Raw genomic sequence first — 12,199 nt, 5'->3', positions numbered from 1 at the left:
GTGTTAGTTCGGGAACAGTTTGACCTACTTCTGGAAAGAGAGCATTTGTGTATGTATGTATGTGTGTGTGTGTGTGTGTGTGTGTGTGTGTGTGTGTGTGTGTGTGTGTGTGTGTGTGTGTGTGTGTGTCAGATGAGCAGGAGACCTCGGGCAGCATCATCTACACAGTGGAGCTGAAGAGGTACGGGGGCCCTCTGGGCATCACCATATCAGGCACCGAGGAGCCCTTCGACCCCATCACTATATCCGGCCTGACCAAGAGAGGCCTGGCCGAGAGGTACACACACACACACACACACACACACACACCTCTTGCTGAACTCTTCTCTGCTGTTTGCTGCCCTCAGCAGGAGGACGGAGCTCCTGCAGCTCCGATTGGCCGAGCTGACTCCAGCCGCGGCAGCACCTCCGGGGGAGGGGGGGGTGGAGGAGGAGGAGGAGGAGGAGGTCTGATGGGAGAAATGAGTGCCATCCTAGCACGAAGGTTAGATAAAATACACAATGCCCACACTGATTAAATAAGACTTGTTTATTTGTTGCATACAAATCCTACTGAAGTGCTGCATGTAGTGTCCAAGTCTGTGTGGTGTTTCAACTCAACTGATTCCTCTGCTCATTAGGAGAAAAGCTACAGATACTTTGGACAAGCCGGCAGCAAAGCCACAAGAAAATGTAAGAGATGGCATTTATTTTTGTACCTGCAAATATTAAACAAATGTGTTTTTTGATATAGCCTGACACTGTAGCTGATATTTATAAAATAGAAGCGGCATGATGAGGATGACTCAGTCTGATTTATTTTTACAGGATGATTCAGAGCCTCAAGGTCAAAGCGGTGAGAACTGAACCCTTTTATTTTTTTTATTTTTCACTTTATTTTAGTTGCTGCTTCATTATACAGACATATTCACACGTTTGTCTACGGCTTTCTATTTCCATTCAGCTGTATCTACATAGTCCATACAAGCAAAGAAACAAAATGACAAATGGGAATAAATTGTAGACCACATACACTCCTTCGGAAAAGAATCTGACCTTTGTTTTCTTTGCATATCCTTCCCAGACACCCTGAGAAGACCTTGGGAGAAGTCGTCTATGATCAGGTAATTCAGCCTTTACATATTTCCATGCAGTAAATCCTTTCCCCGCAGGTGTCAGGTGTTTCTCACCCTGAGAGTCCATCTGTGCGAGTGTGTGAACATGCGTCTTTGTCAAGCTTTTTGTGTGTCTTCCATTTTCATTCTAAGAGGAGTGTGTGTGTCTCACTAACAGGAATAACTCCGTCGCCAAGAGCATGGACTCCACCCCCTCATTGTCCCAAGGTTCCAGGTATACATGCTGCCCCTTTTCACTCATGGCTTTAGCTCCCCGTGCTTTTATTTTCAGGTTAGCCCAGCATCTTGTCTATGTGACCGCTCAAAGAGTCCTATTGTGAAACTGGAAATGTTGAGTTACACAAAGTTTCATGTTAGAAATGTCCAGTACGGGTGAACAGCATTTAGGAACTGCTGCTCGCTATTTTGCATATGTTGGATTAGGGCTGCTCGATTATGGCAAAAATCATAATCTCGATTATTTGGGTCAATAATTGATATCACGATTATTAAAAACGATTATCCATTTACTTTGAAAACATCCATTTATTGGAAAAAAAAAAATGGAACAGTATATTTGTAACAGTTGATAACCCTGAACTTTAAGTATACTTCAACTGAAAAAACAAAAAAATAAAAAAGTAATAATAAAAAAATAATCGTTTTATTTCGATTACGTTGTTTTCGTAATCGTTGCAAGCCATAATCGTAATTGCGATTTAAAATACGATTAATTGAGCAGCCCCATGTTGGATGTTAATTAGCATTATAGCTTATATGGACAATCAAAAATGGATTGGCCAATTTGGACGATATTGGAGGTTATGGGGGTTATTGAGCAAGCTGAATTCTTTTCTGGTATTTTCAGCATAAAAAAACGGCAGATTGAAACAGTAAATTGCCATATTTGTAGACCAGTAGGTATCCTGTTCACTATTTAAATGAATGCTAAGTAACGCAACCTATGCTAATTGTGCAAATTGCCCAACATATGCAAGTTAGCATCTCTCAGTTTTTAAATGTTGGGGACTCTTTCTATTCATATCTAACAAAAAACTACTCAACATTTCTGGGTTCTCATTGCTGGTAAGTAGACATAAGCATTTTCCAGAGAGGATGGCACCATCTAATGGATCAGAGAGTAGCATGCACCCAGGGGACTCGTAGGTTTTCCAGCCGGGCGTGTCATGGCTGAAAAAGGAAAATCGGCCTGATGGTGTGATTAATGGTTAATGTCACTTCTGAGCGCTGGCGTCGATGCTGTCCTCCTTTTTTTTCTCGGTGGGTGTTCATTTCTGAATTGCTATCAGTTCAGAAGGGCTTGGCCTCTCTGGTTTGTGGACAACTTTCTACTCACTTTTCCGTCATCGCTCTGTTACTACTACTGGTGAGGTGCTCGTTGTCAATGCAGTGCCATGGACCGTCTTGGCTTCTTCTTGTTTTTCTGAAACACAAACTTAAATAAATAATTCTCTGTTTCTGTGTCTCTTGTCTTCTAATAGGCCGAAGCCTGCTGGCAACAACGGTAACGATGCTGGGGGAATGGAAGACTCGGATTTAGAGAAAATGAAACAGGTGAGTTCCTCATCAGCCTAGCAACAGTTTCTCTCCCACACTCTCTCTCCCCCATTTGTAGTACAGGCCTCAGATCACTAGTAACTGTGCCATGACTGACAATCCATTTGTTTGCAGGAAATCCTGGAGGAGGTGCGGAAAGAACTACAAAAAGTCAAGGAAGAAATTATCGGAGGTAAGGATTATTTGCATTAAAAAGTCTTTTTTTATTGATCTTCAAAATACAGTATTTTGGGTACTAAATACTTGTTTCCTCCTCTTCTCCGCCAGCCTTCGTTCAGGAGCTGCAGAAGAGAAGCACATAGTCCTGCTGGTGCTCAGGTGTGAGGGAGGGTGTGATGGATGGAGGTAGTTGGGGACCTCTCCTCTAATGCGCCCTCCCATGTAGCCCAGGGATTTCTCTCTTTCCTCCTACACATCTTCTCTTTTCCCTCACACAAAAAACATGCTTACAAGTGCATCGTGCATATTCACTTCATGTATCCCAGGGAACTTCCTCACGTCGCCATCCGGCACTTTTCATCCTCCCTCTCTAAACAAAATTGCGACGGTGGTCCCATGCATCCCATCCCCTGCCCCTGTTCATTCATCCTGTCCCCTCTCGTGATTTTCTGTTCATCCCATTCAGAGCACATAGCTACAGCCACATTTTGCCATCATGTACACTCATCATAACAACCCTCTTTTCTGCAGAAACCCTGCTACTTGTGTCTTCTCCCTTCTGCTATCACCATCTACTGATAGAGCAGTCTTCAGTATTCAGGGACGATGTATCAGTCACGTTTTTACTGTAATAACAAGATGCTGGGATCCTTTAATTTTTTTCTCAGTTGGCGAACAATTGTCTAACCTCAAACACTGCTGCAGATAGCTCACATCAGACGTCTGTGGTTAGTCTGTAATGGTAGTTGGAGGGTGGAAAACAACAATGGAGGACGGATCAGAGACTCCCTGACTGCTGCAGTGTGTCTCCGTCAAAGTGGACTAAAAAACAGCACAACAAGCCTTCACTGCTGCGAGAGAAATGAGAGGACGAGGAGAAGACAAGCAAAGGGAATCTTACGGAGTGCTGTGAAAGAGGAGTGTGTTGTAGTTTTGTGATGTGTGAGAAATGTATTGCACTTGTTCCAGAGGAAGTGTGTCTGTGTGCCACGCTGCCTTGACAGACTATTCCCTCTCACTCAACATGAGATATGTGTCGGCCGGTGCAGTGTTCCCTCACTGTGCTCCCGCTAGTTTCTTTTTCTTCCATTCTAGCTATGTTTTCTAACTTTAAAAAACATGACAAACGGCCATGATGAGGTCAATTAATTTGGCCATGACCAACTGCCTTGAGAATAAATATATAAATATATATATATAAGGAAAAATATATATTTGTTTTGAGGGAAAATGTTAGCAAAAATAAAATGGTGTTTCTATTTTAATTGAAATGACTGGTGAATGGGGATTTTCTTTTTCCTTTCTTTTTCAATGATTGTTCTTCTTATGAAATGTTATTTTGGGTTTTCTTTTTTCTAATAGAGTCTAGGCTTTTTACACTGAAATATTAAGAGAACAGCTTAGAGACACTGGATTAGAAATGTCTTTATAGTCGAATACAGCTGCTTCTTGAAATGCATTTCTTTGTCTTGAGTCATCTTTTGCTTCCTGCTTTGAGATTTCTTTGAATTATAATACATTTTCTATGAATTGACGAGGGCTGTACTGCACAAACTTGCACTTAAATGAAAACTCCTGTTAAGGCGAGGCATTTAAATTAAAGACTGATTAAAAATGATATGCACGTTTTCTTTTGTTAGATTCAAAACAAATTTATTTTAACTTCTGTAACAATTTCAGCTGTGTTTCACATGACTTAATTCTAGACAATAAAAATGTGCTGACTGACTTAACATCCTTACATTTGGAAATGTTAAAGTATTATTGTCCCAAAAATACCCACAACTTGACAAAAAAAAGTGATTTTCTTTTTTATAAAAAAATGCGTTTAATTGCCTGGTTTCACTAACTTTGGCTGTTTGCTTGTTTGTGTTTTTCAAACTAACATTTCCTCAAAAGGGTTGCCTGTAGCTTTAACAACATGCTGTCATGGATTTAAAAGACTGTGTACTAATTTGAACTGACTGAATTTCTGACTTTATTAACATCTGTATACAGTGCAGTGCAGCGGAACAATATTGTGCAAACATCCATATATCAATTCAGGTGCAGAGCTATGTGCAAACAAAGTGCAGTAATTAGGGTTGATTATTTTCATCATTGATTAATCTGGTCAACTCGTTTGGTCAATGAAATGTCCACTGCATTAAGTTTCTTGTTTTTCCAACTCAAAATTGAAAGATTTTCAAGTAAGAAGTTTCCTAAAAAACGCATTTTCTGTAATCTTTGCATAATTTATTTTAGTAATGATTAATCATCAAAATAGATAAATATTTTACTTATGATCGACCTATCGTTGCAGTTCTAGGAAGAACAAACGTGTAAACCAAAACTATAGAAATAGTGTAAATATAAATACAAGTAGTAAAAACAAATCTAAGTGACTAAAATTGAATGGCGTGGGTTTACTGATTTTGACCATATGCATGTGTTTCTTTATGAAATTAATGTTTTTTCTAATAACATTAGTTGGACTGATGCTTTAAAACATCACGCTGTCACGTTTTTATTTATTTATTTAAATGCATTTACTCAATTGTAACTGAATTAACACACAAAGGCGATTTATGCGGTGTGTTTTAAGGAAGCTAAACTAAATTGTTCCTGGATGATATTTATTTATTTTAATGTAATAGAACTAGATGCCATTTATTTATTTTTAATGTAATGTACTATATTGTAACGGAACTGACGCACATGGGCGATGTATGCGGTTCGTTTAAGGAGGATAAACTCCTGTTAAATTCTTACAAATATAAGAAACAACACAGATAGTGTATTTATTATTCTTATGTTAAAAATAATAAATTATGAAACCCCTCCATCCTTAACCCAGGGGCGTTCAGGGACCAGTGTCCTTCCAGAGCTCCCTGGATGCTTCCGGACTGAAGCAGGCTCTTTCCGCCGCCATTGCGGATTTCGGACAGAAGATCAGCCACTGCTATCCATCGATGCAGGGCAGGAAGCACTCACAGAAGGGGGACATATCTAACATTTTTTACCAATAGCAGATTCCGGAAACACGATCACCAACACCGTATTTTACCTTTTATCGTGTCTTTTTGTTTTCACTGACTGGCTCCGACCTACACAGTGAGGAGGTCGAAGCTAGTAGCGGTGCATAGCTAGCTGTACGGCTAGGATTTCAGGAGGAGGAGAAGCTAAAAGGAAACCCTCACCATGGCTCAAATCCTACCTATCCGCTTCCAGGAGCACCTGCAGGTATGTTAGCAAACCTTTATAGCAATGTGTGAACACATAACAAACGTTATCGTTATATCTTAATTGTACCCGCTTAGCTGCCATTTGACAGCTAGCTAGCTAAGCTAACGTCAATACCAAACCCCCAGGAAGGAAGTGCGCCGGCTGTTGAAGACAATTTTTGGAATGGTCATAGTGTACACACGGTGGTACTACAGCTTCCCTGACGTCACGTTGGCCCAAAAATACTTTTTCTCGTTGAATTGCATTGGGAAAGACACGTCTGTAAATCAGCGTGTAATTTTATTTTTAGCTAAATAAACTACCAAGCACGAACCTTTGTATAGCTCTCATTTGAATGACCTGGGTCTAAAAGTTGTAAAATGCGCTCAAAGCTGAATGCAGTGTTATTTTCGCTCCCCATTCATTTGACTGGGCAGAGGGAGGGAGATCGGAGGCGGTGCTTGAGGGAAACTCAACTGCGCATGCTCTGTGGGCCCGCGTACGGGTACCTTCTGAATCTACAGTCGTTTTATTTTGGGCTTCATACGCCACTGAGCGACTCTCATAGGAATGAACGGTGTATTCAGTTATCTTCAGTTCAAAACCCGCAGCAAATGAATGACCTCCCCTCCCCCGTTTAGTCAGTAGCTAACGGCTAGCATCTCTCATTCATTGCACTGATGCTGTTGCTACGCTAGCCGAGGTTAGCTGTCATCGACGGACAGGGGGATAATACTTACATTAAACAGGCTTCCATGACCTTCAGTGTGTAGTTCTTGTGTTATTGATATCTACATGGCTACATTTAGCTTAGCAAACATTAGGTATATTAGCTATCGTTACAGTAGATGGGTCGTGATGTTGCATTCACGTCACTAGAGATGTATTCAGTCTGCTAAATGCTAATCTGCTCTGATGTAGCTGTCATATTTTCCCTCTTTCTCTCTTATTCTTTTATTTTATTATATATAAAATATATATGTACATCAAACATTATATACACATAACAGATTGACATCAGGGGTACATGTACAGAGATACATTATATTCTGTATATTTATATTGTGTATTCAATATATATATACATCTTTCATTATTGTCATGCATATATTCACTGTTTGGCGTATATTGTTTATCTTCTACTGCCGATATATTTAGCTTTATTGTTGATTGTATATTATTTACTTGTAATTTATACAATGTATTGTCTATGCTGCTGTGGTGATTTTATTTTCCCAAATTGTGATCAATAAAGTATCAGTCTATAAATCTTATCTTTTAACCTATCTTAAAAAATTAAAATAGGAACATATAAATACAATTGTGATTAAATACAAAAGGGCACATTTCAAGTAAAAATATTTATCAAATACACATTTGGTTCTTTTCTTTTTAATAGTGGTTCCATATTCTTGTAATTCTAGTACAAATCTGCAAAATTTGATTTAGAGACAGTCCATTTCTTCTTGTTAATGTCAACAAGTAGTTACAATATTTGTATCAAATCCATCACCCTTAAAGTTTATAAAAGTGTCCTCCTGCTGAAGTTGTATAGTTTTTCCCAAAGTCAATATCAATTTTAAATCTCTCTAGGGTCTTTTTCACAGTATGAAACATGTATCTAAATGTGTGATTGAAACCTCTTCAACCTTTATTATCATGTAGCTATAAAGTCATTATATCACATGGGATCTCTAATGTGATATTAAGCTAACTAGTAGCTGTGAAACCGTGGTCGGCTGCAAACTAAGCGTATGCCATTATTCAGTAATGTGGTTTCACGACAGGCCTGTAGTGGATTTTACCTGGAACATATATTATCTTATTTCCCATCTGTCGGAGGTGAGGCATGGTCCACCTATTCTTCCATTAAGTTAAGACATCATGTCACTGATGCATATGTTTTATATTACATTACATGTCATTTGTTAGATGCTTTTATCCAAAGCAACTTACATACTTAATACTGTGGACAATCCCCACAGGAGCATTTTGGGGTGAAGTGTTTTGCCCAGGGACACAACGACATGCTGACTGCAGTGGGACTCGAACTTGCTATCCCCTGATTCGAAGTCTAGCGTACTATCCACTGAGCCACAGCCTCCCCCTAATTTAATAAAACCCCTGTATCCGGATCAGGTGCATCTAACTGAATTCGTAACAGTTGGTAGATGTGTTTGAAGTAGACGTGGCATCAATCTCGTCACATATTTAACAAATAACTTATGCAGACAATAAACAAACATGAACCACTCAAATACATCCAATAAATGCATTTATAGCATCTGTGCAATGTTCAGCAACGAGTGATGGCTGCTGGAATAATATGTTTTTACTTTGTTGGGAGACTCTTATATGGTTGTTATATTTCTAAAGGATATTTGTATTCTTAATATTTATGTTCTTTACTTTGTACTTTCCCTGTATTTAAATATCCTCTATAATTACAAAGCCAATTCCTTGTAAGTGAAAACGTACTATTTGGGAGTTTTTCTGAATCCAAACCTTCATCAGAAGGACTAAGCAGTGAATTCAGTGTGCACAGGGTGGGAAGAGTCATCTAAATAGAGCCGGTCATTACTGTGTGGTGTTCAGGGAGGGACCCTGGGTTAAGCTGTGACTCAAGCAGCAGCCTGCTAGACCATTTAACAATTTCATTCAGAGAATCACTCCTTGTGGGAGATACAGATAAAAATAGATTCAACAAATAAAATAAGATCTTCATGGTTTCCTCAATCAAAACGAAAACCGGTTCCCCCGTTTGCACACGGCTTCACAATTACCGTTATCCGTAATTGTCCCAAGGCATGGGGAATAGTCTGTTTAATCAAAAATCTCAGCTGCTTGATGTATTTGTGATTATTGTTCTCCCTAAAATGTAAGAAATGAACCATTCAGGAAGCAGCACCTTGGATGACCTCTAACTATAAGTCAATATTCTCCAGTTTATTACATTTGTATTTTTATACAGAGAGTGTTTTTTTCTGTTATTTAGCCAAACCTTAATGATAGAGATGGGATAGACAGAATAATAGAAACACACATCAATGTAATGCAACTGTTACGAGGACCACAAGAAGAGTCTTTAAGGAGGGCACTGCACATCTATACCTGCAGTTCATAATGGTTATTAAACCAGAGCCCCAATGTGGACATCCATTGCAGAGTTGGAATAACTTATAATAATTAATTATCTTTTAAGCAATCCAAAGACACTTTTCAGACAGAAACAAAGGCTGTATAGTTTATTTTATAGCCCAATGTTAGCTTTGTACCTCAAAACTCATTGGTATCATAAACGCTTGATTATTTTTTGCAATAACCCAAAATCACATTGAAAAATCCCATTGGCTTTTTTTGGAGGGAACTCTTGCAATATTAACTTCCGGCTCGGCCTTCAAAAGCACGCCATCACTGCACCAATCTATTTGTATGATGTATTTCTGTCTAAAAAAAGTGCTTTCAAATGATTCTATGGATGATGCCTTTTTAAGATATGTAATATATTTACCTAAAAGACCACACCTTTTTAATAAGTATTGTCACGATTTTTTTGCGTTGGACTGTGTTTTCCATGGGCTGCTTCTTTAAACAAGTCGTGTGTTCATATCTCAGCTCCAGAACCTGGGAATCAACCCGGCCAACATTGGGTTCAGCACTCTGACCATGGAGTCTGATAAGTTCATCTGCATCAGAGAGAAGGTGGGTGAGCAGGCCCAGGTGGTCATCATCGACATGGCCGACCCCAACAACCCCATCCGCCGGCCCATCTCCGCAGACAGCGCCATCATGAACCCTGCCAGCAAAGTTATTGCCCTTAAAGGTAAGCTAATGCTACAAAGCACGTGTTAGCGTTGTTAGCTTAACGTGACACCCAGAGAGGAAAGTTTGTGGAAACTCAGAAGTAATTTTTCGGGCCGTTGACACACGGTGCTTTTTTAATGCATCGGGTCATTTGTGTAAATTTGGTTTGTGTTGTCAGTCAGTTACGTAGCTGTCACAGTCTGCTTTTCATTTTGATGTTCATATGTAGACCACCTCATAACTGTCTGTCAGGTAACTGAAATACAGTGTAAGAATTTAAAATGTAATATTTGAGGGAAAGGTAGCCGTAGCACTGGAGAGTAAACTGTCATGCTGTCATGAATGCTTTGTCTATTTTGCTTGTTTTTTGCTCTTTTTTCATTTCCTACTGCTTTCTTATGTTTGCAGACGGTGAGTTGAATTTTACATATCATGAGTTGTCAAAGTGTAATCCTGTTTGCACTGTCTTCTTGAGATGTTTTGCATAGTTGGTCATTTTGTAATGAATGCTTGGATTTACAATAACAACGCAAAGCAAGCATAGCAAAATCGTGTGTGTGGTGTGTGTGTGTGTGTGTGTGTGTGTGTGTGTGTGTGTGTGTGTGTGTGTGTGTCACATTTGCTGTAAATATATTTGATATTACAGCTGACCATTTTTCTGAAACATAGTTGAATGAAAACCCTTATTTTGAGGTAAAAGATAAAGGCAACAGAAAAGCCTGTACTGAACGAATAATGGCTGCCCTTTTTATAAATCAATTTGAAAAAGGATGTCAGCATACAGCAATGGAGGGGGCACTACTCACTAGCCAGACAGACAGGAAGTGAATTGTGATTGGTGGAAAGGGGGAAGCAAACAGGAAGCATTTCCCTGTGAACTGCCTGCTCCTGTGTTCCCATGTCATCACACACACACACACAAACACAGGTTACTACAGTTTTCCCATGTCAACCATGTGTTGTTCACACACATTCATATAAATACAACCATGAAAAGGTAGACTTTTGCTTATTCTCTCACTTCTCCCACACAAATACAGTTCACTGGTATTGTTAACCCTGCTGGCAAGGTGCTCAGAAACGCACACAAACAAACACTGGTGCCCTAAAACGACCTGAGTGCCAAACACTGTGCAGAAGAATTGAAGTGTATACAATCTTCTGACAGAAAACATTCAAACAAATTTCTCCTTTGATATTTCAGTTTTAGTTTCTGTTTTTAATCATTTCTATTTGGAGATATTAAAAAAATAATCTGCTATTGTTGCACTGGACATTTTTATGTATGTAGACCTTATTGGAATATGAAACATGTAAACTTGACAAATTGTTTAAGTAATTTCTCATTCAAAAATAGCAGAAAATACTGTATTCAGATTTGTATCTCAATTATGGAGATTTTACAGATTTTCTGTTTTATATATTTTTTTTAACTGAATTCCCTTAGGTTTTTGGACTGACAAAAAATACACTTAAAGATAGAGCCATGAACTTTGAAAAACTGGAATAAACAATTTGAACACTTTTTTGGACTTTAGAAAGGCCAAGGGAACAATAATGAAATAATCATTATTTTCAGCCCGATGTGCGTTGGATACACCGTTAAGGTAATTTAAGTCCAATAACAATCGACAATACTAAGCGGTGACATAACACTTCCTATAATCTGTGTAAAACAATTCTTGTTAACATTGAAGAGTCAATTTTGACAGCATGCAGCTATGATCATATTTGTCATCATGTACATTAATTCTGCTATGTATTGTGCTTTGTAAGGGCTCCTCATTAAAAGACGTAATTATTACCTCAAATCTAACTTATAATTCTATTCACTATATCAACCATAGATAAATCAATTGTGCATCCCTACAATTCAGACCACGTGGGCTGTGATAATTGAGCTAAAGAGTACTGAACACCAATTCATCAATTATAATGTATACTACATTGTTTCACATGGTTGATTTTATTTTGCTTGAGTTCAGTAACAAGATATTTGTTGCCATACTACCAGCAGAGAATGCATCCAAACTACCTACATAGGCTTGAATTAGAATGACATCGATAAGCTTTGGTGAGATGATAAAGGCATGAGGTATAGAAATAGCTGCAACACCAATCAGTTAAAACGTGTTGCAGCATCAATATATTCACTGCACGCTGATGACACACACCTCACACTTCTGTAGTCGCTGTGTGTATGTGTGTGTATGTTTACATGTGTTTACAAATATATGGTAATGACGTTACAACGGGAACTATGCTGATGTAGCTGACCCGGGGATCAATATCTGTGTGGCATGATTGACAACTGGTCAATTTGATTGATTGGATCGGCTGAATGTGTCCTTGAAATTACT

The 12,199-nt window shown here is 38.7% G+C and overlaps 3 protein-coding genes across 4 annotated transcripts in view; all 3 read left to right on the top strand.

Annotated features, from left to right (window-relative positions):
• LOC104950097 (clathrin heavy chain 1-like) overlaps positions 1-453 on the top strand; it is a 23,548-nt gene extending 23,095 nt beyond the window's left edge. Inside the window, exons 9-10 of the mRNA XM_010776566.1 lie at positions 169-277; positions 351-453. Coding sequence (XP_010774868.1) covers positions 169-277; positions 351-453 — 212 coding nt within the window. The remainder of the gene's footprint in view (positions 1-168; positions 278-350) is intronic.
• LOC104942553 (vasodilator-stimulated phosphoprotein-like) lies at positions 329-4,680 on the top strand. 2 transcript variants are annotated; one of them, XM_010767787.1, is made up of 8 exons: positions 329-484; positions 621-672; positions 808-835; positions 1,064-1,103; positions 1,273-1,329; positions 2,597-2,669; positions 2,787-2,844; positions 2,940-4,680. In XM_010767787.1, exons 1-8 carry the CDS (start codon positions 453-455, stop codon positions 2,972-2,974), a joined length of 375 nt encoding a protein of 124 aa, XP_010766089.1. In that variant the 5' UTR covers positions 329-452; the 3' UTR covers positions 2,975-4,680. The 2 variants fall into 2 exon arrangements, with proteins under 2 accessions (XP_010766089.1, XP_010766098.1); XM_010767796.1 differs by lacking the exon at positions 1,273-1,329.
• Positions 4,681-5,657: 977 nt separating this feature from the next.
• On the top strand, positions 5,658-10,099 carry LOC104950092 (clathrin heavy chain 1-like). Its single transcript, XM_010776549.1, has 3 exons — positions 5,658-6,053; positions 9,651-9,858; positions 10,092-10,099. The coding sequence occupies exons 1-3, from the start codon at positions 6,012-6,014 to the stop codon at positions 10,097-10,099; spliced, it is 258 nt and encodes an 85-aa protein (XP_010774851.1). The 5' UTR covers positions 5,658-6,011.
• The last annotated feature ends 2,100 nt before the right edge of the window (positions 10,100-12,199 follow it).

Source organism: Notothenia coriiceps, unplaced genomic scaffold, assembly GCF_000735185.1.
Source record: "Notothenia coriiceps isolate Sejong01 unplaced genomic scaffold, NC01 NC01_scaffold00000339, whole genome shotgun sequence".
NCBI lineage: Eukaryota > Metazoa > Chordata > Actinopteri > Perciformes > Nototheniidae > Notothenia > Notothenia coriiceps.
The sequence above is the reverse complement of the archived record's forward strand: the minus strand, read 5'-3'. Positions and strand labels throughout refer to the sequence as shown.